At 41.3% G+C, this 27305-nt stretch overlaps 1 protein-coding gene and 1 long non-coding RNA gene across 2 annotated transcripts in view; one reads left to right on the forward strand and one right to left on the reverse strand.

The window, feature by feature from the left end:
- Positions 1-2441: 2441 nt before the first annotated feature.
- The window catches only part of LOC310764065, a 40458-nt gene continuing 15594 nt past the window's right edge, over positions 2442-27305 (forward strand). The window contains exon 1 of the long non-coding RNA XR_014549001.1: positions 2442-2505. This is a non-coding gene — a long non-coding RNA (uncharacterized lncRNA). The remainder of the gene's footprint in view (positions 2506-27305) is intronic.
- The window catches only part of DSTYK (dual serine/threonine and tyrosine protein kinase), a 39171-nt gene continuing 16682 nt past the window's right edge, over positions 4817-27305 (reverse strand). The window contains exons 3-13 of the mRNA XM_083617113.1: positions 19344-20007; positions 18363-18598; positions 17976-18059; positions 17131-17307; positions 15462-15591; positions 15066-15222; positions 14358-14490; positions 13098-13211; positions 12142-12256; positions 10896-11030; positions 4817-8904 (exon numbers count right to left, since the gene is read on the reverse strand). Of these exons, the coding sequence (XP_083473239.1) occupies positions 8717-8904; positions 10896-11030; positions 12142-12256; positions 13098-13211; positions 14358-14490; positions 15066-15222; positions 15462-15591; positions 17131-17307; positions 17976-18059; positions 18363-18598; positions 19344-20007 (2133 nt within the window). The 3' untranslated portion in view covers positions 4817-8716. The remainder of the gene's footprint in view (positions 8905-10895; positions 11031-12141; positions 12257-13097; positions 13212-14357; positions 14491-15065; positions 15223-15461; positions 15592-17130; positions 17308-17975; positions 18060-18362; positions 18599-19343; positions 20008-27305) is intronic.

Here is a 27305-nt window from a genome sequence, read left to right on the forward strand (position 1 = left end):
ATTGTTCGTAAAATGATAAGAGTATCACAACATAGACATCTTTTTCTGTAAACTGGCATACTTCTTTTTTCAGGTTCTTTTTGGTCTTGGTGGTTCTTTCTCCCAAAAATCAAAAGTCATGGTAAGGCTGTGAATATTTACCTTCCAATACATTTTTATCCCTCTGTTACAGTAATATATTAAACAGAAAACAAATACAGCGGTACCTCTGGTTACGAACTTAATTCATTCTGGAGGTGCATTCTTAACCTGAGGTACCACTTTAGCTAATGAGGGCCTCCCACTGCCGCCAGTTAACAATTTCTGTTCTCATCTTGGGGCAAAATTCTTAACCCGAGGTACTACTTCCAGGTTAGCAGAGTCTGTAACCCAAAGTGTTTGTAGCTCAAGGTGTTTGTAACCCGAGGTACCACTGTACGAGTGCTACTTTTTCTGTATTTGTTCCCAAAGTATAGGGTAAGCTGCCTTATAGAAGTTAAGAAAATGCTAAGAAAGCTGCAGTTCACTTTCTGCATTCTATGTGAATTGAGAAGAACAGGAGGCAAAATGCCTTGTTTCTTGCTTCTCAACAACAAACATCCTGCTTCTTCTATTGGCAGTGGGGTGAGGAAGTGGGAGGTGAGCAGACCTCAGGCCCAGGGATCAGAAGTAGGCCTCCACATCATTCTGTCCAGTGCTCAGGACTCTGCCAAGGCCAATTTCTCACTGGTTCTGCTCTGCACTGCCATCTTGTGTTTTTACCTGGCTGGAATGTGTCCTTGAAACTTTTGCTTGCCTGGATGGAGTGGTATTTGTTTGGCCACACCCACTTTGGCTACACCCACCCCTTGGTAAGTGACCCCTGTCATTGTCCAAAAGGGAGTGTGGCCCTGGAGCTGAAAATGTCTGCCATTTCTCTAGTCTTCTTTGGAAGTTTCCTGGTCCTCCATTTTAGTCTTATCTCAAAGTCCAGGGCCACTACCCAAATTCTCAGCCAAAATTTGGGAGGGGTGAAAGAAGAGTCTCTTCAGCAACTTTTCGAACATGTTTTGAATGAAAATAACTACCCTCTTTTTTGCTCTGTTTGGAAACTCCTATCTTGTATAGGTTTATTTGCCAAGGAGCCAAGATTAGCTGGGGCATCTTGCCAGTGAAAACTGAGGTTTGCTGCAATGTATTTACTTGCAGGAGGCAATGCTTCTTGAGTACCTGTAATCCTAGCTTGATGCTGGAAAAATTATATGCAAGATGGCAGCCTAATTCAATTTTGTAGATTGCAACATGCGCTGTGATAGAGGCTGTTTCTGTTTTGTGTGGGGTTCTTGCTTTGTCGTTAAATTCATCGGCAATTGGGATTTCTATAAAACATTTGCTGGTTATATGATTGGGACTAAAGACTTTGAAGAACTATAACAGAGCACCTCTGTCTTTCTGACAGGCACAAATCCAGTTTCATTTTCCTGCGCTAATGCTGACTCACTTGTTGACAAGTTGGTGTACCTTGCCCTAGGAAAATGCTGGGAAATGTTCACAATATTCCATGAGATCAGCTGAAAAGCTTGTCTATACTTATGTGGCTTTTTAGATTTCCAAATATGAAAAAGCCCGGGCAGATTTTACGTTTCCAAATAGGTGTAGTCCTGGTTAGTTGTTCTAGTTAAAAACAAGTTTCTTGAGCACCTTAAAGACAAACTGTTGTGTAAGGTTTCATGGACTAGCACATAGGAAACTGCTTTTATGGAGCTTGATCACTGGTCCATCTAGCCCAATATTATTTACACTGACTGGCAGCAGCTGTCTAGGATTTCAAATGTCTTTCCTAGCTCCACCTGGAGATACTAAAGATTGAACCTGGGGCCTTTTTCATACAAATCATGTGCTCTCCCGCTGAGCTACAGCACCTCCCCATACATATTATCAAATCCATGAAACTGTAACATTAGTTGGCATATTATGTACATACATCTGGATGGGTGTTGGTGAGTAAAAAAAACACACAACAGGGATCAAATGGTCATGAAATGCATAAAGTACAACCTATAGCAATTTAGTTAAACTACACATTATGTAATTTGTACTTTTGAAAAAGCATACGTAAACTCATCACCATTCTCCGGGGGGGGGGTGGTGAAGCAATCACAGGGCCCCAATCCAGAACATGCTCCCAGTGTGGATGGGGGCTCTGCGCCAGTTTCCTTGTGAAAATCCCTCCTACCCACTGATTTAGCTAAGCCCTGCTATGTGGCAATGTGTGGGAAAGCCTTCCTTGTGATGGCACCTTAGCTTTGGAATTTCCTTCCCTCTAATATATGGCTTGCATCTTTTTTTAAAAAACAACAACTATTACTTCGGATGTCAGCTGAAGACCTGGTTATTCACCCAAGCTTCTTGTTACACTTTAATGCCAAAATTGATGTTTATTTTAGCGTTGACTGGCTGGAAACTTATCTGCCTTCTTTTGCAGTGCTTGTAAAAGGTATGTGGATGAACTGTAACTTGCTCTGGAATTGCAACTGAAATGAACAGGTAAAGAAATGCTTTAAATAAATAACTCTCTGAGGATGCAATTTCCTGGAAGCAAATAGCAGCTGGGGGTGGAGATTTCCAGGAGGAAACTGGTGTAGGACCACCATTCAAATCAGGAGCTCTTTTTAGATTATGGTGTTCTGACGGCTTTTTCTTCAAAGAAAAAATATCCCGTTTAAGTATGAACAATATGCAGTTTAGCCCTAACGATCATTCACAGTTGTGACAGTAAGGAATAGGTAAGGTATAGGACCCCTGGATGGTTAAGTCCAGTCAAAGGCAACTACGGGGTGCAGCGCTCATCTTGCTTTCAGGCCAAGGGAGCTGGTGTTTGTCCAGTTTTCTGGGTCGTGTGACCAGCATGACAAACGCTTCTGGCACAACGGAACACCGTGACGGAAATGGTGTTTACCTTCCCGCCACAGCAGTACCTATTTATCTACTTGCAGTGGTGTGCTTTTGAACTGCTAGGTTGGCAGGAGCAGAGACAGGGCAACAGCAGCTCACCCCATGGTGCAGATTTGAACCGCCGACCTTCCAATCGGCAAGCCCAAGATGCTCAGTGGTTTAGACCACAGTACCACCCACACCCCTACAGTAAGGAATAAAATGATGTGTAATGAAAGGGCGAACTGTCCTTATTCAAGCCTAGAATGCAATCAAATCTTCGGTAAATTCTAATCCAGCAACCGCACACTGACAAAAGATCTTGCACCCACTTAATTGTATTTTATTATAGCACAAGCTTTCATGGACAGATGTGTCTGGCCTCCATGATTAGCCTTTACTGTATGCATTAGACTAACTCTAACCAGTACATTGTTTTTTTGCACACCTGCCCTGCTGCTGCAGTTTTTAATTAATCCTTAGGGATAAATTAGATGGAATAGCAGCAGACCTGGATATCAAAGGCAGAAGGGAAGCATAGTACACAGGATACCCTCCTTCCCATGGGAACTCGTATTGCTGCAACCTGACAGAGATAAAATAACCTTGAAAACTGTGGGTGGGTGGGAAAGAAAATAGAGCAGGCAAGGGTTAATTTAGCCCTCAAATGTTTTAAGTCCTTCCCTCTTCTTACACATCCCAAATGCCCCAAGTTGTACCCTCTGGCAGCAAAAGTAATTGGGAGGAGTCATCTATCAAGTCTCATTTGCCATCTAAATCCAGGATGTTAAACCTTTAGAAACAGTTAAAGGAATTCATGTTAAGCAACATGGCTGCCTAGAGCGGCCAAGAGGAAGTGCCTTTTTTCCCATCTAATTTCAAGAGCTGTTGCATTTACAAAGAGATTGATTAAATTTGTATAACTAGCACTATTTGTCAAGAGCTGCTGACAAATGTTAGTATATGTTAGTACATGGCTTATTAAGTTTTATTCGTTTAGAAGAGATGTTTGGGGAATCTTTACAATAGAGGTGAACATGACAGGAGCATTTTTGTTCCCGTATTACAGTTCTGTGTATAACTTCTCTCCATTTTATGGTATTTGCTTTTTCTTTTTTGAATATCCAGAATTACAAGCAGGCATAGTTGTTTTTTTATACGATAGTAAGAAATTGTGGCAGCCTTATATTTTTCTATTGCCAGACATTACTTATTGCAGTAGTAAAATAGAAATCTCTTCCAAACTAATCCTCTAAAATCCTAGGCCACCTTGAAGATGCCTATGGTAGAATATAAGAGGCAATGACTGGGACAAATGGCTTTGAATGGACCGTGAGCAGACCCAAAACAGCCTATCAAAATTACAAAGACTAACCCACTTCATTCCATCATAATAAGATTATCTGATTAAATGAGCTCTTAATCCATTGAAATTTATTATGCCAGAATGAAATTTGCCAGCTTTAAGGTGCCACAGGTTTTTGACATCAATGATTGCCAACATGCCATATCCAGAGTTGTAATCATGTTGACTGCAGCAAAAACAGATTGCATTTTATCAAGCAAGGCTGCAATATAATATAGTGAAGAGAAAGATTAGGTGGAAACTCTTACAACAGGAATTGGGATTATTATTGTGTATACTATCCTAGGGGCAGTACTGGCACATCCCCAAATAAGTGATGAATTTTGTGATGCAGTTCAGTACCCACAAGGACATCCATCCATCCCCATTGCCAAAGAGCATGTACTGCTGTAGCTTCATCAACACAAGCCCCCACCCTTGTGGCTCAATATCCACTTGATCAGTTTATTAGCAGGTATTATTACTACCACTCCCTAGGTGGTGGTGTGACAGATTCAAAACTCAGCAAAGTCTCTGGAACAATTATTGGAAAAGTAAAACCACACAAGCAGCAGCAAAAAATGTTAATGCAACCTTTATTATACAGCACAGCACTTCTGTGCATTCTACTCTCTATTAAAACAGACTTTCATTATAGCACTAAATGAAGTCTTGACCCACAGTCACGTCTCTTAAAATACACGTAATGGGGGAAGGGGCTGCAGTGGAGAGTAAATTAGTATTACAGAATACAAGGGAAATATTTTTCTCAATCATGTCATTTTCCATGTTATTGCACTTTTCCTATACAGTTGGTAAGTTTGTTACCTTTGCCTTTAACACTAATATACATAAGTTTTTTTAAAAAATAAAAGTAGTACAAAAAATCTATAGGCATTACATTGGAACTGTACAACTCTTAACTCAGGTTTCTACCTCCCCCCAATAGCCAAGTTGTAACAGTTGACCATCAGTTTAATAGAACCAAAACAAAGGGAAGCATTAGAAGTTCAAGAAATACAGTGCTATTTAAGCCCCTGAGGGAGTTTTAAATGCTGCTGTGCTCTTATTCTCTCCCTGGAGGGGGAAAAATCATAGTATTAAAATTTAAAAAATAACAAAGTGAGGACAACTGGCGAGGAGACCAGTAGATACAGAGAAGGCATTATGTACATCTCTAAAAGTGAAAGCTCAACAGAGAACCACATTAGATTGGGATCCAGTACTGATGGTCCTTCCATTAATGACAGTCACCCTACAAGAGCCTACATTCAAGCAGTTTCTGAGCCTCCAAATACTATCCAGGAGGGAAGGGGCTGAGAGAAGGATGAACACAAAAGTGCTAAAAAAAAAAGATAAATAGAATAGCTTGCACTTGAATTCAACAAGCTAGAAGGGCTTGCATTGTATATTCAAATCACTAGAAGTACTACAGATGGACACAAAAATGGTCAGTTGCCAAACAAAAGCTCCCATAATCCACTGCACTAGACAGCAATGTGATAGACAGCAGCAATGCACTAGCAAGCTGAGGGCAACACTCCAGCATCGCAACATGGCAATGTGACATTGCATTCAAGCCTTGCTTTCACTCATGTGAATCCTATGTAGTGTTCGTATCCAGAGCCTAAATTGGCCACAATATCCAGAGCAGAAATAAGTAGCCTAGCAATTGGTCAGCTTTGAATAGCTCCATCTTTGAACCATGAGCTACTAGCACCACTATGGATTCCTCCAACTCTGCTTTCTGTAAGTATGCTTGTTTTTGTAAACTAGTTTGATTTATCATGTTTCCAACTCTAAAGAAACCTCTTTTTTGGAGCACCTGCTTTAGCCATCCAGTCAGTGGCAACCTGTAAACGTTGCATAATACAGTTTAGTAAACAAAGTTTCCTTTTGGGTACAGAAGAAAGTGGGTAATGAAATTAACTTAAGAGGCAGGTGGGGAGAGAAGAGGTATTTTGCAGTGCATAAGATAGTTGTACGTGAGCACAACAATAACTTTATTTTTAAAACAACAACAACCAGGAGTTGCTTCTAACAGATCTTCAGTTTAATGCTTTTTGTCAAGTAACTGGAGTGGGATCGCAGTGATAGATGCTCTGCACTCACAGCTGGCCTGAATACACAGATAGCCACCATTACCCCCTACCATAATACCTGGTAGTGGCATCTGTTTGCCTCTATTGAAACAGCTATGAATAATTTTAGTGTGTTCAAAATACATGCTTCTTGGGCCACAAGGGTGGTAGTAACGTAGAGAAAGCATACAGCATTGCCAAATATGAACGAGGGTGTATGTTTTAATCGAAGTCAAATGTGCTTTAACTAGAAGATCTTTAGATGACACAAAACCCATCTCTTCCCTCTTGTGAGGCATGTCAGGGGGCCTGTGAAATCTGATTCAGAGCTGCTCAGAATAATTAAAATTTATGCCTAACAAAGGAGCACATGCATGGTTGTACATTGGGAAAGGTCTACTGAGCCAGAGGTGTCCATGGGGAAGACAGTCCTAGTGGAATTTGATAGAATACTTTAACTCAAGTTTTCAAAAAGGCACAGGGTATTATAGAATAAGGAAGTGGCTGTTTGGGAAAAGCTATACAAGCCGTTTTCAAATAGTTTTATTCATTTTAATTTTACATAAACTATATACTTCCAAAAATACTGACCTAGACCCTCCTAACTCTAAACAAGGTCACTAGCCACTGTAGCACAGAGTAAACGGGTATGAAATGAGTAATACTGTCAAATGACTGGAACAGTGGCCTAGCTAGTACATAAGTGACATTTCTAATATCTATTTGAGAATATATGTGCTTTTTTGTGAGCATGCTTGGCAACCGTGGCTGCCCATTCAAGTTGCCAGATGCTACAATTTGTGGACAGAAGTGTGAATACAGTTTTGATCACCACATAGCAATGAATGCCCATTAAGTAAAAAGCAATCATTTTAAAAGCACAGTTTCAATTTTATTGCACACAGGAAGGGTTCATCTAGGCTGGGCCAGTAACATTGCAAGGTCACTTTTGTCTCTAGTAGTTTATGTAAACAGGCAAGAGGCTGTAATTCTGCTTTGTGCAACAGAAGCAATGGACTGTATGTTGCATGTTTGATTGGCTTTGTATAGCGCACACTCAATTATCCTATGACGATGAAATCAGTGCATGCCTCATTGTGTGGAAGAAGGAGAATAAGGTTTCACCCTTCATTCTCCACACGGGAGAAAAACTTTGACCTTACGCCAGTTGCATTCTCCAGCTCATCCTACACCTCTCCTCAAAACATTGTTGTACTAAGAAACTAAGTCTTGCACAAACAAATGCAAACAAATCTTTCTCTCGGGGTGCGTCAAGTACTGTATGAAAGAGCCCTTCATTTTGCAGGACTCTGGACTGTCCTCCCCATGTGCTCCCTGCAATGGATTCCTAAATTAACATAGTCTAACACAGCCAAACAACAAACCCTAAAGAAGGAAATGGTCAGAAATAGCAATCATGCACATCTATGGAATGATGTTGGGTCTCTCTTAGGTATTCTCCAAGGGAATGGCTTAAAAAAAGTAGCTGAAGAAATATTTTAAAATGCCTGTCAATAATTAGTTTAAAACAGTCACTGCCTTTATACTTGGGTTCAAAACAAGAAAGCTGCTGTAGTTAAAAACATGGCCTCCTAGTTGTCCACTGGGTACAGGCAGTAGTTAGTTGCAAGCAATTATGTTTCGATTTCTGTATGTGCAGAGTCTTTTTTGGTGGAGTACCCATCTTGCTGTAAGATTGTAAAAATAAAAATAAAAAGGCCATCTTTAATCAGATGTTGCAAAAATTGCTACTAAGCGTTTACCAAAAAGAGCTTGGTTCACAAGATAAAGCACAGGTAGCTTATACTTTTTTTAAAGGGCATTTCCATTGCAGTGTGGCCTTCCCCTCAAGAGAATGGATGCTTTGATCCTTCCATGTAAACATACCAAGTACTATGAAGTTTCTATTAGCTTAACACCCCTCAGAATCCACGCTAAGAATAGCTGGAAAACCCATCCTATGAAAGAGATACTACTTTATGTCTTCCAATAATCCACATTCATGTGTGTGACCTTCAAGGGAGCCCTTGCAGACACATAGCAGACTGTAGCTAGGAATGCAGATGTGCTGGCTGCCCCAGTTACGAAACATACAGTGCTTTCTTCCTTTTACTGGAATCTGAAGGGGATAAGCAAAATCCTTTCCAGACAGCAAGGCCTGAATTTCCCATCTTTCTTGCTTTTTAAGGGAAGAGGGAAGCACTAGCAACTTGCATTAGTAGTGTATTGGGGATGAATGTCCCTGGCTGCTATATGAGGTGGAATTTCGGTATCGTCTCACCCAAGCGCCCAATTTCTGGCCAGTCTCTCTTCAGAAAAGCTACCCTCTTGAGCTGCCCACGCCAAAGTGGGGGCCGGCCTTCTCACATAATAGAACAGTTCCTCCATGGCTTGTTTTTCAAGTAGAGTCATCTAATCCTTTATTCAACGGTGCTGAGTTTGACCCGCAAAGCCTGTCCATTATGTTCTGCAAGGTGGGCTGGACAATGCCCAGGAGTGGGCGCTGAGAAGGGTCTCCATCCCAACAGGCTTCCATCAGCTGCCAGCATTCCTCATCAAAAATACGAAGGCGTTCAGGGCGTACTCCTGAACAAAAAGGAGAACATGGTTATTTGACTGAAAGGGAAAATAATTCATTTGATCTTTGCTACTTCAGCTTTAATTACACTGGTCAGAGGCATAAGCTGCTTACCTGGGCCATCTGGAAAGAAACCAGACGTAAGCTTCCAATTATGGACAAGGCTCTGAGTCAATACACACATTATTAATAGGTATAAATACTGACTTACACAAAGTAGGGTGCACTGGGAAGGTATGGCACCTTACTCATGGAAACTGCTGTTGTGACCACGAAAGTGTTGCCAGCATTACACTGTTCACATGAGTTGACCACTTATAAGCCGTTTTTCATATGTTGTAACAGTTCTGAAACCTAAAAATTAACACTTCGAAACATGTCAAGGCTGCAGCCCCAAGCACACTTACTTGGGAGCAAATCCTACTGAACTGAGGAGACATGTATAGAATTGCACTGCTTAGTTGTACTACAGGTGCTAGTCCTGTTTTTTCATGAGATACTACGCACTGTAATTTCCACAACTACCATTATCCATAAGACAGGGAAGCTTGGGAAGCTTTCAAATTAAGTATGAACTTCATCTTGGGAGGTCGTGTTTGGGGAAGCTTGAAAATAGGCATGAAGTTAAAAGGGTACATTTTAATAACAAAAGGAACTATGCAGGAGGCTCCACTAATTTAGGTAGCAACTAATAGAGCCCATTGTCCAAAGAATGAAGCATGTTCACAGAGATTCCCAACACTCCAAGCAATGCAAATTCTCAAACACTTTAAGGGGATTTAAGATATTGCTGGGTGGTTTTTTTTTTTAAAAAAAGAAAACTATTAGTCATGCATGCATGTTTTTGAAAGAATTAGATTGCTGTTGCCTTGTTCCAAGAAAGTACTGATTATATCTAGTTTGAAGATCTTTAGATGTCTCATTTCTATACGAACATAATACCAAGAGTTGAAATCCTGGTTCTCTGTCAACATCTGGAACAGCAGATGAAATTAAGTGTTGTCATTCGTATCTGGCCTATATTTCTGTCGTAGCCCTCATAGCAACTTATAGACTCTTGGGACAGTTAGTTCTAAACAAAGGTACTCTTTATGTTACAGAACCTTCCTTAAATCACACACGCTATGCTTTGCAGTGCAATTCTAGGCATGTTTACTCAGAAGCAAGTCTTCCTGGGCAGTTTTAAACTGAAAAGATCCACTAGTGCAAAGCCTTTGGGCTGTGCAAAGGAACTTTGCCTCCATAACTCTGTTCTGGGTTCCTCTCCAACCCTCCGGAGCAGATTGAGGGAGGGGAAGTTCCATTGCGCAAGAAAAAAATCTGTGCACTAGAGCAGATCTATGTAGTTGGATACCGCCCACCAAGTTCAGTGCAGCTTACTCCCAGGTAAGTGTGCATAAGACTGCAGCCAGAATTTTTATGCGTTCTAAGCTGTCAACAGTAGCCTGGAAACCACAAACAAAATGAACTGCTCATTTTCCCATTTCTCTCAGCCTACCTTAGCTGCTTCAAGTTTTCAGCTGCTGTGAACATAAAGACAACAGCACCAGGAGATGCAAAGACATGAGCACTCCAGTACTACCTTATCTAGCTTCTGCTGAAAATGCAGAGGGTGTAAAGATTTAGTCAAATGGCTTATTCACTTAGGACAGTCGCTCCAAAAGCATTTAGTCAAAGCAAATTTCTCTATGCAAAATTGCTTCAAATGTTGGAAGTCTGCTACAAAGCAGCTCACTCACATAAAAAACACTGCATTGGAGCTCTTTGTTCCTTCTTCAGCCTTGTTTAGGAACAGCAGTTGCATAGCACTGAAGGAGGTTTCTGAAGCTGCCATGAGTTTCAAGGGCTGGCTTGTGTGGCAGCACAGAGGACTGTGGTTGGAAGAAACAGACCCCAAAGCTCCACCACGAGAGCAGATCTTGACATGCGGTCATTTAGATTAGGAACTTTAGATATAGTCTCCATCCCTTCACAACACTGCATTATGTGTTATGCCTACCTCTTCGTACATTGTTCCAAAGGTGGTCCTTGCTTGCACATCTCTCAAAAGCCTCTGGTAACTTGACTTGACCCGAACAGATGTACCAGAACAAGATGCCAAATGCATATACATCCACAGAATTATCATATTTCCCTGTGGCAGATGAGCAAGAGATACTGGTTGAAGACTAGAAAGCATAAGATTGTTGTCAGGAAATAGCAGCACACTGGGTCACTGGGGACTCCAACACAACCTAGAGCTTAGTTAAGGCAACTTTATTTTCAGCAGTGATACTACTCTTAAATGCTCCTGCTTGGGACAAAAGCACACTCAAATGCTCTTCCCACACAAGTCCACTGGATCAAGTCAGGCGCCACCATGCCTTTGATGCTCTGATGTTTATCCTGGAGCCTGATGACAGTGACAGTTCCTTCTCATCTGATCTTGTGGACTCATATGGGAAGAATATTAAGATGTTCTTCAGGGGTGTGGCACTCGCCATACAGCTACACAATACAGTGGGAGTTAGCTACACAGTTTGTGGAGAGGAGAAAGGGATATCCTATCGCTAGCACTGAATTAAATCATTTCCTACATGTGCCCCATAACAACCACCAAGGATCAATACCAAGGGCACCTTTAGTTATTACATTTGTGTCAGTTCAACCATATGAGCACAAAGAGGTATTCTCTGTGGCCATCCCCACCAAATTAGGAAAATTCCCCCTCCAGGTAGACTTGCTGAAGTCCAAGTGTGAGCACTTTTTGGAAGCTTTGTAAGAACTGTTTGGGCTTCATGGTTTGAGCTGGTCTTTTAGAGTGATGCTATTTTACTCTGGTTTGCTAAGGATTTATGCTGATTGTCCACATCCACCCTGGGTCTTCATAATGAGGCAGGTTATAGAATAGAGGGCCCTGCATAGCTAATCCTTTAACAAAAATAAAATTCTAACAGGACAGAAGTATCGAAGCATTCATTTGGGACAAGAGAGATTCAAAGGTAAGAATTAATTTATCTAAGGGTATTTTGATCTGCAATCCAACATCTACCTGTTTCTTCATTGGTAATGACCCACACAGTTCAATGTGTCATATCTCCTTGAAAGCATACTCCTCCCCTCCCTGGGGATACATGCATGTATATGCCAAACTTCCTGGCAGAAGCATCCCTCTAACTGTACACATGTAGTTTTGTCATCTTAAGGGAACGGACCTCAAATTCTTCATGGCTAACAGTCCATAGGAAGATCTATGATAAGTTTACCTGTGAAGAGTTCAGGAGCCATATGGATAGGGGTCCCAACAATACTGCCGGACATCATCGCCTCAGGTTTGCAGAATCCCAGGTCTGTGATTTTAGCTCTACTGTTTTTATCAAGCTGTAAAGGATACAAACTACTCATACCCAAGCCTCAAAACTTATCAAAAGAGACCAGCATGCCATCACTGTAGTACAAGTGTCTTCTACAAACAATCCCAGCTAGCACATTATTAATGTATTTGCTGAACCAAGCTGAAGTTCATTATCTAGCCCAGCACAAAAATAATCACCAATTCCTTACTTTGTTTTTTCTTATAATTTTGTGTTACCTGATGCTGGCCTGGAGATTCCTAGCTAACGGCCACAGATACACCTAATCCTTTATGAAACGGTAACAGTGTAAAAGTAGTCCTCTAAACTAACTGCCATCACCACATCTTGTGGAAATGAAAGTCTGAACAGATGAAGGGTATATTAGCCTTCTGATCATTCAAAGGATCAGAAAAGATAGCTCTTTGTTACTCCAGTCAATTTTACTCTGGCTGAGCTCCCTTTAGATGTGCCTCAGTTTCTGATCTTCCCCCTGGGTTTATCTGTGATCGGGTATGGTTGTCTTTTCTTTATAAGGAAATTGGTCCAGTCATATGAAAACCTAGATATTCTTGAGTTTCTTGTTCAGCACTTGAGTCTGTCTTTTTGGGCAGCACCATTGTCCTTTGGTGTTCTATATACAGCAAAGTACAGGTTTTGTGCTTCACAATGGCAGTGATCACTTTTGCTCGTGCCTTTCCCCCACCCCCACCCCCCTTTTGAAAAAAGTGCTTTTTACATTTTTAAGAAGTTATAAAGCAGACATACAATTCCAAGGAATGGTTTTAACATGGCCATTATTTATGTACTGATGTCTTGTTCCATTTTAGCAAAGAGAATGATGCTCGAGGCAAAAAGCTGTCCCTTACCAATACATTTTTAAGTTTGATGTCTCTGTGAACGAGCCCCTGGCTGTGAAGAAATCGAATCCCTTCTACTACATCCAAGGCAATCTGCAATCTTATCTCCAATGTCAACTCAGCCTGAGGGGAAAGTGGGGGAAAAACCTTATTATCAATCCCTTAATGGGATTCACATCTATGGTTATTAGGCAGTGCTTCTTGCCTAAGATGAAGCAACTCCAACAAAACAGATCCTTTAACATTGTTTCTTCCTTAAACAAGCGGGTCAGAGAGTAGTTCTGCTGCTATTGTCTTAATCCGTTCTACTGAAGCATACAGTTTTAGTCCCACAATGGTAGCCAGGATCAGGTGTTGTGTGCGCTCTCTCGCTCTATCTAATGAAATATATAACAATATAAAAAAATGCCTTTACAGTTGTACTTGTGATCAGACCATTAACCCTAGATTTTACCCGCTGCTAACCAAAAATGTAGTAGGGCTGAGGTTGGGAGGTGAAGAAGAGACCATCTGATCTACCAATAGTCAGGATCAATGTGAAGGGAGCATAGCTGCCAAAATTGTAAAGCCAAATTATAACTTATCAACTTGTCTATGGATAGGCAGTTCACTGCCCAAGGCAGTAGCTTCTGTATTCTCTAGAGACTCCAAGAATGCAGAAGTATATTAGCTTGTAAGTTAAAAGAGGTGGGGGGGGCTGAAGCCTAGCACAGCCCAAAGAGGACTGGGCATCCTTAGTAGCTTTCCAGAGCTATGGAATAGTGAAGATGTCATGGTCTGGGGGAGCAGGGGAAAGAGAAAATTGACTTGGTTGGACCTTTAACAACTTATAGTAGCCACAGTGACAGTTTGGGTACATGAGTGAACCTCTCCTCACTGAAATACACAGGCTTCAGGAGGCAAAAGGAAATATGCCATTGCCTTTTATAACTCTAAAGTCTTTGCCACCCTGTAATATGACAATATAGGGTTAATCCAAGTGCTTTATAACACAGTTGGGGAATATTTCAGGTGGGTAGGAAACAAAAAGCCTGCAAAAACCTCTCCTCCCACAAGAACCCTAGAGTCCTGCAAGGCTTGTGTTTCATGCTGGCTAGAGGCGTGAAGAGGAGTACTTGTGTTATGAGTTGGGGATACTCTGCAACTTTTTATTATCTCCACTGATTCAAGTATAATGAAAAGCACACTTGTGCATAGAAATGAAAAGCTACCAGAGATTATCAAATATTTACACTGTCCATTTTCCATTTAATTGTTTTAATTTCTCACCTTTAATCCTGTATACAGGTCTCTGTGCAATTGTTCCATTATCAGTAGAACAGCAATGCTGGAACCTCCACCATACCCATAATCTATCACTGATCCATGAAGATCTACCAACCGCTCATGCTTTGGTAAAGATCTGGAGAAAGATGCAGCACAAGAGTCAAGAATAATGGATTTATGTCTTCTAAGGAGATAAGGCATTTCCCCCCAGTCCCCATTCTACAAAAACATACAAGGCACACACCATTATTTCCAAATGACTATTCATGTTAACAGAATAACTGTGCAAGCTAGATATGCAATACAAATGTGCAGTTTCAAGATATAGCAAATACCAGCTTTCCCCAACTGCTGCACTACCTAGGTGTTTTTGAACTGCAACCTTCCCCATCCCAGGCCATTTACCATGCTAGTTGAGGCTGATGGGAGTTGTAGCCAATCATCTAGAGGGTGCCATATTGCAGAAGGATGACATAGGCAACCTAATTCTTCAGAGTATGAAGACAAGTATCAATAGAAATTTCACCAAGGAACTCAACATCGTTATTTTATATTGTCATGGTTTCAATTAAGAAGGTTCCAAATAGCCCTTTGTGCATACGTGAGAGGAATTTTGTGTCAGTCATCGGACTCTGTCAAACCACTGCTACAAAATATAGTTAAGTGCCAGGTTAATGTATGTTTATTACGGAAGAGTTTAATGCCACCTACCTCATATAGTGAAACTCAAGTGCAAGGTCATTCCAGTGCTTCTCATCTGGTGGAACAACAGATTTGAGGGCACAAGGGAAGTGGCCCCCCCAGGCATTGCACAAGTACACCACTCCATACTGCCCTCGGCCCAGCTCACGGCCTAGCTTTGGTTTACCTGAAATATAAGCACCCGCTTGTCAACTTGTTTTTCTCTTTTTAGCCAATTTTTTTTTTACTGATTTCCCATAATTTTTATTGTCAATGTGTTTTCTATGTCCCTCCCCAGTAGTATGTATTCCTCAGGATTCATTCCCTCAGTGTGTCTGGAACAGTACAGAACAAGTCTCATTGTTTCATAAGAAAATTCTGGAAAGTCATCAATAAAATGAGATGTGCAGACAAGGCACTGCTCACCATGTAACAAAACATCCTGTAAGGACCTGCTTTCCAGTGAGAGACGGGCAAGCCGAGGGGCATGGTCTTTTCGCACCTTCAACCAAAGATCTTCTGTCTTCTCCAGCCTGCCCGAGTGGCCAGCCTCTAGCTAACAAAACATAAGGCCAAATTTAAGTAAGGTTTTGCTGTCCTGCTGGTCACACCTAGAACTGAATTTCCATAACCCGCTCCCCTGTTTTCTCTTTGTTAAAGAATGAAACAGGTTCTCAGTTTGAAATGTTTGTTCTGTAGAATATTCATTTCCATGGATTATAGAATCACAGAATTCTAGAGCCGGAAGGGACCACAAGGGGCATCTAGTCCAACCCTCCTGCAGTGCAGGAATCTTTTTGCCCCGAACACCTGCATATTCATGTGATCATAGCCCATGGAGAATGTGCTAGGACATATTCTCTTTCTAAGCTGCTCTTCTGGAAAAAAAGCATGTAACATTTTTTCCTTGTGAAAAAACCCTCTATGAACTACATGGATGGAATGCTGTGATAAATGTTCCCTTTGCGAAGCATTTCAGCTTGCTAAAGGTAAAGGTACCCCTGCCTGTACGGGCCAGTCGTGTCCGACTCTGGGGTTGCGTGCTCATCTCGCTCTAGAGGCCGTGAGCCGGCGCCGTCCGAAGAAACTTCCGGGTCACGTGGCCAGCGTGACGAAGCTGCAGCTGTACCTATTTATCCAAAGCGGTACCTATTTATCTACTTGCACTTAAGGGTGCTTTCAAACTGCTAGGTGGGCAGGAGCTGGGACCGAACGACGGGAGCTCACCCCGCCGCGGGGATTCGAACCACCGACCATACGATCGGCAAGTCCTAGGCACTGAGGTTTTACCCACAGCGCCACCAAAACAATTTCCCCTCTGCTCCTCCCACACACTGTTCTGTGGGTTCCCCAAACCCCGCAGAACCAATTTCAGAGTGTGTAAGGATGAACAGGAGGATTGGGGAGGAAAGCCTTATCGCACTAGTGGAAGCCGTTAGGTAAAGAGCTCATTAGGAGAATCCTGCCCTAAGATTTTCAGGTCACGTTATTGGAATATATTGCCCAACATGGGGCTTGAACTCACAACCCTGAGATTAAGAGTCTCATGTTCTACCAACTGAGCTATCCACAGCCCTTGTGTTGCCTCATTAGTTTAGCAAAACTATATAAAAAGGTGCAGTTTCTCATCAACAGAGGTTCATAGTACCTAGGAAGGCAGAGAAAAGGCAGCAATCTCAACTTCTCCATAGGTTTCAGAGACCACTACTATAGCTGGCTCATTTAGTTCTTTAAAGCTCAACATGACACTGCCAAAAAGGGCACATTCTCAGGCACTTTTGTGAGTTGGAGAATGAACCCTATTGTGTGGTCACTTCCACCTCTATCACCATTAAAATGCCCCTAGAAGAAGCAATTGCAATAATGACCCAATGGTCCTCCAGTCCCATAGAACAAGAACTGCTAGTGTTTTTATAGCCATTTTTGCCCATCTTAAAAAGTCAGAAGAAACAGCAGAGCATCTGTGTGGCTTCTTCTTCTTCTTCTTCTTTTAGTGGCAAGGAGTACAGAGAGGATAGGCAGGCAATTGTCAATTATTTGAAAAATGGTCAAGTTTCATCTAAAGAGAATTGCAATGAACAACGATCCAACTGACCTGTCGCAAGGAAGCTGCAAAAGCATCATGAGAAATGTATAGTCTTGTTCGGAACTGGCTACAGATGCTCTTGGCCAGCCTTGATGCGCTGAGACTCTCAATGGCATCCTGAGCTACTTTCCTTTTCCACTCTGTGGTGATAGCTGGTGGGCTCACCCAAGTAATCCGCTGTATTATCTGAATAAGACATATGTCTCATTGTCAAAACTCAAGCACATTTCAGCTGAGTTGTGGGAGAAGAATAGAAACAGCACACCCACTTGTATAAATAAATTTCTGCTGTGCAAGCAGGTAGACATCATTAGATGTCACCCACCATACAGGTCAAATAACAAGAAAATCAGAATAATGGGGAATGAGCGAATGAGAATACAAGTTGTTTGTTTGCAACTGTGGTATGGGTATGTGGGTGATATTGCAGCATTTTTACCACATTCTTCAGCTGAAAGTGCTCCCAAAGCCACTGACATTCAGGCAATTTAAACAGGATGGCCTGCAGGTTTATAAAAACAAACCAGCATACGTACAAAAATACAACATACAAGGAAAAAGGAATAGGAAAGGAGGAGGAAAAAAGCAAAACCATGTGCCAATTCTTAAACAGTAGTTCTTGTAATGACCAACTAGAATGGAGATTCTTTATGGAGCTGGAATTTCAGCAGAGCTGATAGAATAAGCCCTGCTTCCAATCTTCCCTATTAAAGCAGCTTGCTGGAATGACTGCTAACATGTCAGCTGAGGGACAGAGAGACTCAAAGGATGGTACAGACAAAGGCAGATCTACCAAAGATAAGGTCCCATTACAGTTACTAGGAGAGAGCTTTTACGATCAGAATATTTAATACCTGCTTGATTTGTTCCCATAGCATTCTAGATACTGTTGAACCGGAGTGAAAGGTGATCTCAACATTGTAGGCTGCATTCAGTATCTATAAGCAGAAAATATATTAAATAAGCCACTGAAAACTGAAGGAATTGCTTATTAGGTAGATTAAGCAAACAAATATAATACCTTAAAAGCAAGTGTCTTCATTTGTAATCTGGAAGAATTGCAATGAGCTCAAATTCTTTCCTTAAATTACAACTTAAAGCAAAAAATCTGTTTGGCGCCATAACACAAAAGATATCAAATTATTTTACCAATTCACTTTGTCACCACTGATTACAGGCTACAGCCAACATTCTAGAAACTGATCTGCAATACCAGGTCAGTAATTTTGCATTACTTTTACCTGCTTTAGATAGTTGCTTGTGATATGTACTGTAACATCTTGCTGAGATTTCTCCAGACTCTTTAGACATCTTTCCAGAGTTCCCACAAAGCTCTCCCGCAGATAGTCCACAGAATTTATCAACTTGTTGGCAACTGCTTGGTTTAACCGTGATATTATCAGTTCTTGGATTTGCTTAATGCAACATTTAACATCTCTGGAACTAATAGGCTCTCCGTTTTCAGGAACTATAATATCTAGAGGGAACAGAAGGAAATCCAAGATCGAAAAGAAGCATAATTTCACAATTCCAGCATATTAGCAGCCACCCAGAACTAGTGTACAGTAAATTTAATGACTAAAGTGCAAAGAAAGCCTCACTAGCTGGACTGGATTGGTTCTGAAATACTGCAATAAATTAATCACTTTGATCCTTTGATGTCAATGGGGAGCTAAGCATTGGCTTAAATCTTTCTAATTTAATTCAGTGTGACAAGATGTAATCTTATACCATGTACCTGGGAATAAGCCCCCCTGAATGCAACAGGATTCACCTCTGAGTAGAAATATATAAAATTGTGTTGTTTTAAGTGTTTATACCCAGGTTGGGTCACACTTTTGATTACAGTTATAAAACTGTATTCAAGAGATGTTTACAAGCTTTTAAGACAATCAAATCTTGTTCACTTGGATACAAATATCTGCAAAGTTTGACATTTTAGCTAAACACATTACGCTACTCTATGCTGACATTCCTTACAGATTATTGGGGCGGGGGGAGAAATCTGGTGAAGAATTTCACTATACAACGGCTTGCTCAGAGTTGAAGTGCATGCACGCAGCAGGTGAAAGAAGTTGAAAACAGAGGTAGCTGACCCACAGCCTCCAGTTCTTGTTGGACTAAACCCCTCATCATCTCTGACCCCTGGCCATGCTGACTGATACTGATAGGAGTCGGAGTCCAACAACATTTTTAAGGCTTTTGGTTTTTCCGGAAATTACCTTTGAATTCCATATTAGCAGCATCTTCCAGCAGTTCTTCTTTCATGTTATTGAGAGTCTCAATGATCATGTCCTTCATCTCCTCTTGTTTGCGGTTAGCTATGACCATCAGAGATTCATACAGCTCGTTCTCTTTTTTCCGTGTGTACTCTAGACGCTTTGGAGTGATCTGAAGGTCTCGTTGCATATCAAAGGCCTGGTTGATGAAAATGTCCAGGCAACGGCAGTGCACTAGGTTCAAGACGGTCGCTGCATCCACCAAGCGCTGCTGCAGCACCTGCCTGGAGAAAGTGCTAAGAAGACGGATCTTATCCGATTGTTCCACCAGCATGCTCTGGGCTTTGGCATCAGAGCTGGGAGCTCCACAGCTGCAATGGTTCGTACTAAGGTAGCCTAAATCCAGCAGCTGCCGGTAAAGGGACGACTTTTCATTCTCCGCATTCTGAGGGGATATCAGTTCAGCACCCAAATTTGGCACTTTGAAAAAGAAGACGGGCAGAGAGAATTTCTCTTTAATCTCCTGCAGTTCATTCACATCCAGCGTAGAGAGTTCTGCCTCACTGATAGCAAACGTGATGACTGGAAGGAAATGGTTCACGTATTCTCCCAAAGTGACTTCAGCTGACTGGAATCCCCGACAAGGAGCTACCACAATGTCCACTTCCTATAGGCAGCAAAAGAAATAGGATTTTAACATTAAGGCTGTAGCAACCCGAGCTTTGCAGCTGGCACTCCACCCATTCTTCATCTACAACAAGAAACCTCCCCTACCTGCATTCAAGTGGAATTGGAGAAAGACGCAAACCACTTACGTATTTCCTTTTGTTTTTAATGAAGAAATTCAGAAAATGCTTCTAAATGAGAAGAAGAAAAAATAATTCTTTTCAGGGCTGCCTTTCCCAAATCTAGTGCCCTCAATAAGTTTTGGACTCCCAGATCTCATGGCCAATTATCAGGGATGGTAAATTACATAATCCAAGAACAGTTGGAGGGCACTTGGGTCAGTAAGACTGGGGGCGATTTTTAAAACCCTATGTGCAAAAGGCCCTTTTTTCATTCCTATGGGTTTTGTTTTTTAAACAAGTCTAAGCACAGTATAGTAGGAAATACCACTCCACCCCCACCCACCCCCTGGCAGGGTACACAGAGCAAACAGGAAACCAGCAACAAGAATGTGACCTAATTCCTCTAGAACAGTGGTTGCGAACTGGTGGTCCCTGGACCCCTGGGAGTCTGCATAACCTACCCAGGTGGTCTGTGGCATCATTCACATAACAAAAACTATCACACACAGATATCAAAACTTTCAAAAGTAGGAGGGTCCATGGCTTGGCGTTTGAAAAACGGGGTCCACAGTACTTAGCCAATCGGGAACTACTGCCTAGAAGGCTATCCAGCGAAGCAACTGATCAGTGTTTTATACTCTCAGTGTGCCAGATAGTTAGGCCTAGATTTTAATGAGGCCATAAACCTGCATATATTCTACAACTCTACACCACTTCAGACTGCAGGATACAGGCTCATAATGGAAGGCTTTTCCGCAACACATTCTCCCAAACATCCACTTTTCTAAACAGAGGGAAGTTTCTGTATAGAGAAGCATCAGTCTAAGCAGTCATGTGCATTCTGAACTGGTACAACTGAGACATAGGTTTATGGTTATGGAAATTTAACTAGGCAGATGATGTGGTAACGCCAAGAGAAAAATTAAGAGATATTTAAGTGAGAATTAGGCCTTAGCCCCTCCTTGAATTCAAGCACTTGCCAAGTCCATAACTTCTGAAATCCCCTCCCATGACTCCCATTCAATTAAGCTCTTTACACCATGCATTTGATATTCTGTAAACTGCCTTGTGCTCCTTTGATACAGATATTTTTTATAAGTACATGAACAGTTAAATGCTGTAATAGCTTCTGAGATACCCTTCCTGAGTCAGTTAATATCTGCTTGAGCTTTAGATATACAGTATTATTTTACATCAGACACAGCAATTCATTATACACAATCCTAGGCACATTCAGCACCTCCAATATGCTTCCCAGAAGAAACCAGGAGCATGTTAGGTATTTTTCTAGCTTGTCACAGCGTCTAATTTGAGGTATGTTCGATATTCTGGATAGAGAGCCAAGTAATAATAAATATGTTAAAAATAAGATCTATGCTATGAGTTATACACAAATTATGTCAGTTATGGCCAAGTATCCATAAGTACACATTTGTAAAAAATTGACCTCCTTGTGCCCTAAATGTCCTTCTGAGGGAACTGCTGCTTCAAATATCATCATCGCTTCTTAGGCCAGTCTTGCAGCCTTAAATTACCATTATGGAAACTTAACTAGGCAGATGAATTGGTAAAGGCATAAGGAAAATCAAGAGGCATCTCAGAGGGAAAGTTGTTTTAAGCACTCATGGGGTCTGGCACATTAATCTTTTCAATATCAATTAAACAGCAAACATTTAGATTCCCACACAAAACTGCCAAAGCTGTAGCCAAGGCATGAGCAAGATCTGTCAACAGCTGACAGAGGAATTATGATAAAAGTTATAAAGCCACTACTAATTCACTACTAGGCTTAATTTTTTTATTAAAAAAAAAATCATCCTAGCAAGTTTCAGCTATTCCATGTATCGCTAGATCCTCCCAAATTCCCTTTCTGTTACTTCCAAAACAAACATTTAACATTGGTTTGCCTGTTATGACTGTCATGGGACTCCCAAGCATGGAAACACAAAAACTGATGTGGTCAGACAAGAGTGCAAGTTAAAGAGTAAAATTGGATGTGCAAATCAACATTCAGCATGCGAGATGACTCACGCTGATGGCAGTAAACAAAGGAGGAAACCAATGCTGTCTCTAGGAGACATAAAGGAGAGAAAAGTTAGAAAAGATATGTCTCAACTAATAAGAACAACTAATCTTGCTTAGGCAACAGTTAATGCCTTGCTGCTGGGTATTTTTCTGCTAGATAGCCTTTATCTGTGATTTCCTTCTAGAGTCTGCAGCCACTCACAGAAGGCAGCAGAGATGTTATGCAAGAAGGTTCACCTTTAACAATAAACCCTCCAAGCTGGAAGCTCATTTTTGCAACTGACCTCTTTGATTCTCTTCATTTCACTGAAGGGAAGTACGTCAATAATCGCATTTAAACATGATTTCGAGGTATCAAATTCAGTATGTACATTAAGTGAACTTTTTAAAAAAAACGTTCAATGTTTAGGCATGCGGTAGTGGCTTCAGAGGAAAATAATCATCTCTAGGGCTACAACGCTTAATAGATTAAAAAATAATCAGAGACTGAATCAAAGATGCCTGATTAATCAAGCAGATTTATATTTAAACACAATGTCTATAGAGCAGCATTCAATTAGCTCATTCTGTAAGTGAACAAATTTCTCCTTGCTCAATGGAACTTCTCTTTCCCCTTCCTGCATGTTCCCCGCTGAGCAAATCCATTCTGCAGGGTTGGAGAAACCCCTAGAACAGGTTTAGAGGGCACACAGAAGGTAGCTGTTGAGTCAAATGCCCCCAAATTGTTAAAAATAATAATACTAATCATCTTGAGCTTTAATTCAGAGCTAAAACCTTTGCAGACTTGAAGATAAAACATGCAATCCTGGTAGTCTAATTCTCTTTAAAGCAAAATGTTCAAAAGTCCGTCATTACATTTTGGTCTTGATGCCCGCCAAACATAATTTCCTTAGCGCAATGTTTCAATCATTTCATTTTACTCTAGATAGGTCAGCCTTACTTCATGATTCTATGCCCATGACATTTTTCCTGTATGCATGAATCCCTCACACATCTTTGTGCACATGTATACATACATATTTAGAAACAGCAGCTGGATAGTCTGTCTCCCAATAGTTGATTGGTCAGTCCACAACTCATAATAAGCAAGGAAGATTCACATTTGTATTGACTGGGTAAAACTAGTTCCTTCCTCTTCCAAGAGAATACAATGTATGCATGGATGTCCAGAGACCAAGCTAATACAGTGGTACCTCGGGTTACATACGCTTCAGGTTACAGATGCTTCAGGTTACAGACTCCGCTAACCCAGAATAGTACCTCGGGTTAAGAACTTTGCTTCAGGATGAGAACAGAAATCGTGTGGCGGTGGCATGGCGGCAGTGGGAGGCCCCATTAGCTAAAGTGGTGCTTCAGGTTAAGAACAGTTTCAGGTTAAGAACGGACCTCCAGAACGAATTAAGTACTTAACCCGAGGTACCACTGTACTCAGCTGGTTTCACTTTGCTGAGTGCTGAAATGAGGCAAAAGAGAGAGGAAGACAGGGCTATTCTGAAACAGTAGAAATGCATGCTGTGAGACTAACACATGGACAGGAGAAGGCACAAGGCTCAGCCCATAGCAAACCAAAAAGCGCCTGGGGTTGAGGCTTGGCTTTTGCATCTTAAAGCAGCACACAGCAAAGGCCATTAGACGAGAACACAGAAAGTGCAGTGTGCTTGCTCTCATTCAATTTTCTCTTGTAATTTACTTATTCTCCTTATTCCATGTAAGCTTTCTAAGCTTTCCTTTGAGTCAAAACTTGGGTCCTGCACTCTTAAGGAGTAAGAAACAGATCTGGCCAGCTGAAGTACAAGGGGGTGTCCCAACTCACCATAGGAGCAATGATCCATTCCAGTTCTTTGCAGATATCCTGAAAAGGTTCTGGAGAAGAACATAGAACATCAGGCTTCAGAGGAGCTTTTTTTTTCTGTCCCAGGGTGGATAGGATCAGAAACTAAAAGCTTAGTGGATGGCAGGTCAAAACTAGCTTGGAGGAAAAGCAGGGCAATGAAGGGCTATCCGAGAGCATCACATTTTCCTACATGGAAGGACACATCAATGATTCCTTGGTTGAATTTATATGAATTACATAATGAAACCCCACAAATATTAATGTATTAGAAGCTAAATGTTGCATAACTATATTGGGTCTTAAGCAAGCCCACACAGAGCTTGTCTGAGGCCCAGGACAGGAGTTTTGTTAGAATAAAGATATGAACTCAAACAAAAAAAGCAGCTGGTCTGTGGCCGGCTTAGGCCTCTGAGGTCCAGGGCAAGTGAAGCTGGCTGCCCCCACTCTGCACAGACCTGGTCTTAAGTATGCCCTTGGCTTATTTTCTATTAAGAAAATCATGCGTAACAAAATTAGCAGGGATCTAATGGTCAAAAATCAGTTAACTAGAAGTTAAGGAATCTCCCATCCAGAGATATCCCATTTTATATATTATTCTGTAATTTATTCCAAAGAAACACAAGTCTTTGAAATTATACCTAATGGAAAAAGAATGCACTATTATTAAATATATTTTCAAAACATCAAAATAGCTTTTAGTGATATTTGCAAGTATAATAACCACAATTTCCTTTTCTCTAATAATATTTTCTTGCTGGAAAGGTGTTAGAATCTGTAAATGGACCAGAAAGTGAACAAAATGTGAAGGCTTGCTTGCTGGAAGGATTGAAAAAGGCCTACCTAGAGTTGTCAAGGCTTTTTAAAATAAGGTTGAACAAAGACAGATGAAACCAGCAACAAATTTGAAGCTTTAAAAAGGCAACAGGAATATACAGATAGGGGCTTTAATACATATTGCCTCTAATCTACAGATTATTTGCCCGCAACAGTCACACATAACATAGACAGGGATGCACACCTACTTCTGAATCATTGATGTATTAAAAAAGAAACTGCTTTAAACTATGGGCTTATCCTGCTAGACCGGCATACATTCATCGAAAGCTTTTAAGGAGAAGAATTTCAAGACTGTTTATATATGATAAATGATAAAAATGAAAAAGGAAGCACTTCAGAAAATACTTGAGTGGCTCTAAAAGAAGAGCAGACATTCACATATGGCAGGAAAGGCTAATTAACAAAATGTTTTTTTTTAAATGTGTTACAATAATGAGATACAGAATGCCGCATTTCCTATGAATGTAAAATATTCCCAATTGTGAATAATGTTTTGTGCTCCCAGACAGGATGTTGGTCTTGAACTTAATAGTTAGAACAGAAGTAGCTGCTGAAATGAGATATGTGCAACACTAGATGCAGAAAGGGAGGTAACTTTCTTTTACACAGATAAGGGGAAAACCATTCTAAAACAACTGGGAGCAGCTCGCTGAATAAAAAGATAGAAGCAGAATGAAAATTCAGATACTGTACTATGAAACTGACATAAGTTCTGGAAAGCAGTTTAGTATTGCCACTTGGATGCCAACTAGTTAATCTGAAGAGAAACAAAAGCTTAAGTTTATAACAGAGGTGCATATATCAATGGGAAAATAATTCTTAAATACAGAAATATGAGTGGGATGTGCAACAAAAAGCTGTTTCGTATCCTCAGCTCCTAACAGAATTCCAGAAAACCTGGAGCGGGGGGACAGCGAGACGGGAGACAAATTAAAGAGGACACCTTTTGTCTCTCCCACCCTAATGAAACTTTCCCCTACTGTTCAAGTGCTTTATTGATTCCCCTCCAGAATCTACACCTCCAGGACACAAGTTGTTGTTAGGGGCTTGAGCAGGCCAATCCACTTCTCCCCAAATTCTTCTTACCTCCTACTTCAACTACACACAATTACTCTCAGCATCTCCTGGTTCCTAGAGGCCACTGAACATACCTCAGTCCTTCAGCTATTTTAGTTTCACCCCTCAATTTATAAACTAGTATGTCTGCATACCAGGGGCATCAGAGGTATTCAGTAATCACTACTGTACAGTAATGTGGGCTGTCCCATTCCTCTACCAAACTGATAGGGACAGTGCTACTAAATATAGCCTTAAAAAGAATGATGCCTCTATACATTTAGATCATATCTGTATGATCGTTAAATACAAAACTGTAATAAAGCAATATAAAAATTAGGACAAAAATGAAGTCAACAGACTAGTAGTCCAACAAAACTTGGGATGTTTTAACTATGGACTGGTCCTGCAAAATCACCTCCTTTGAAAGTACTGGATTCTCTTGTAGTACCTTTTAAAGCTTTTAATTTTTTTGCTACTTTCTTGCTAATTTCTTATTTGCTACTCATACTGCGCTCCCCTCCCTAAATGGAACTTACTATACTATTGGTAAAGTTAGATGCCCCACATGCAGGAGTATTAACTGAAATGAAGGAAGGGCTGGAGCCACAGAGTTCCTACAGATGTGAGAGAATCCTGACACAATAACTCTTTTATAAGTTCTTTCACTGATAATGGATTTAATAATAATAAGAATAAGAATAAGAATAAGAATTTATTATTTATACCCCACCCATCTGGCTGGGCCTCCCCAGCCACTCTGGGCGGCTTCCATAGAAACCAAAAATACAGTAAAATATCACACGTTAAAAACTTCCCTGAACAGGGCTTCCTTAAGATGTCTTCTGAATGTCAGGTAGTTGTTTATCGCTTTGACATCTGCTGGAAGGGCGTTCCACAGGGCGGGTGCCACTACCGAGAAGGCCCTCTGCCTGGTTCCCTGTAGCTTTGCTTCTCGCAATGAGGGAACCGCCAGAAGGCCCTCGGCGCTGGACCTCAGCGTCCGGGCAGAATGATGGGGGTGGAGACGCTCCTTCAGGTATACTGGACCGAGGCCGTTTAGGGCTTTAAAGGTCAGCACCAACACTTTGAATTGTGCTCGGAAACGTACTGGGAGCCAATGTAGGTCTTTCAAGACCGGTGTTATATGGTCTCGGCAGCCGCTCCGAGTCACCAGCCTAGCTGCCGCATTCTGGATTAGTTGTAGTTTCCGAGTCACCTTCAAAGGTAGCCCCACGTAGAGTGCATTGCAGTAGTCCAAGCGGGAGATAACCAGAGCATGCACCACTCTGGCGAGACAGTCCGCAGGCAGATAGGGTCTCAGCCTACGTACCAGATGGAGCTGGTAAACAGCTGCCCTGGACACAGATTTGACCTGTGCCTCCGTGGACAGCTGTGAGTCCAAAATGACTCCCAGGCTGCGCA

This window comes from Podarcis filfolensis, assembly GCF_964270895.1.
Source record: "Podarcis filfolensis genome assembly, chromosome: 6".
NCBI classification, from domain to species: Eukaryota; Metazoa; Chordata; class Lepidosauria; order Squamata; family Lacertidae; genus Podarcis; species Podarcis filfolensis.